Consider the following 1662-nt stretch of genomic DNA (forward strand, 5'->3'; position numbering starts at 1 on the left):
GTGTGACTGAATTTTTGAAGAACAAAAGACCTCAATAGTCTTTCATCAAGTGTCTTTACAACAAGCTGATGAATCAGCTTTTTAACTGCATAAGTAACAAAAGCATTGTTTTATTTATTTGTTGTGCTAAACTTGGAACTTTATAAGTTAAAACGTGTATATTCTACTTTCTTTTCAAGTCACTGTACACACTTTATTTAATAAAAATGAACTATAAACTGCCGTGAGCGTCGGTCCAGTGTAATGCATGAATGAAGTACTGGAACTGTTCAGAGAAACAGAATCAGTTCATTTCTACAACAGATGAGGAGCTGGCGGGTTTGTCACAGCAGGTTTCCTGTGAGCAGGAACTACTGTAAGGCAGGAGTTTTAGGGTAAAGAGAAGAAATTTGTTTTTTCAATAATACAGTCAGTTTTCCATTTCTTACCTTCAGGTGCTCCTCTTTAAAGATGAGAGGTAAAAAAATTTTGCGTCCCTCTTTGGGGAAGTAGACCTGAACAAGCCGGTCTCGCTCCTCCCAACTGGCCTTTCGAAGAGTACCGCCAGGCTCCCGAACAACTATAAACCTCTCCTAAAAAATATCAAGGGAGACGAATGGAAATGAGCAAATTTAACCAACTTACAAGTTTTTGTTTCACTGCAGCTAACAGCACAAGCTGAAAAACATACAAAGTTCCTGCCAACACGTCCAACTTGCATCTAGTCTATCTAATTTTACACCTGCTAAATTTAAATGGTAAATGGACTGTACTTGTATAGCACCTTTCAATCTTATCAAGATACTCAAAGCACTTTACAACACAATCTGTGTCTCATGTACCCACTCATACAGCACTCTACTAGATCTACATAGAGACTCATCAGTGAGTTATCACGTTCATACACTGATGGGACACACATCAGAGGCAATGAGGGGTTCAGTGTCTTGCCCAGGGACACTCAGTATGTGACTGCTGGTGGAATTGAACCTCCAGCTCTCCTATTGGAGAACGACTGCTCTAACCACTCAGCCACAGCTGCCCCAAGTTGATAGAAGAGCAAGATTTAGAACTGCTGAGAAATAACAGTAAATCAGTACTTGTAGTAAGTAAACGTGCATATATATATATATATATATATATATAATCATGAGCCATGCACATAATGTGCTATTGTTGTGCACATATGACATTTATGTACAGAAATTAGACATAAATTAAGAATTCAAGCTCATCTGTGATTATTTTCCCTGCCCGTTCAGCTGTTTGCAGTATTTCTACGTCATCTTAAGACACCATCTTGACTTGGTCAGAATCTTGGATGAGGTACTGGCCAAGAAATCGTCTGTAAAAGTTTAAAATTAGAGTATGTGCGTACCCTGTGTGGGACGTTGTAGGTGATGTCTGTGAAGGCATATTTAGCTGTGTCCATGCCATCCAGGATCTTATCCACAGCCAGCACATCATTGATGGGCTTCCTCTCTGGAAGGACAGGAGGCATCTGCAGCTGCCTCTTCGCTTCCTCTGATGCCTGCTGTACAGCCTGGAACCACACACGGATTTATGGGGAAATAACATATGATAAGTGTTTGTGTGATACGGTCCTGTTATTGTTGAAGATGTTAAAAGCACCTGCATCAGCTGTTCATCTGTCATTAGTTTGTAAATGGGCGGCTTCGGATT

General features: G+C 40.2%; 1 protein-coding gene across 1 annotated transcript in view; it reads right to left on the minus strand.

Moving 5' to 3' along the window:
- Positions 1–1662, minus strand: part of mrps22 (mitochondrial ribosomal protein S22) — a gene marked incomplete at its 5' end in the record, with an annotated part of 16645 nt that extends 14983 nt beyond the window's left edge. The window contains 3 exon segments of the mRNA XM_037677369.1: positions 429–572; positions 1358–1522; positions 1612–1662. Coding sequence (XP_037533297.1) covers positions 429–572; positions 1358–1522; positions 1612–1662 — 360 coding nt within the window.

Source organism: Nematolebias whitei, chromosome 6, assembly GCF_014905685.2.
Source record: "Nematolebias whitei isolate Nwh7 chromosome 6, NemWhi1, whole genome shotgun sequence".
NCBI lineage: Eukaryota > Metazoa > Chordata > Actinopteri > Cyprinodontiformes > Rivulidae > Nematolebias > Nematolebias whitei.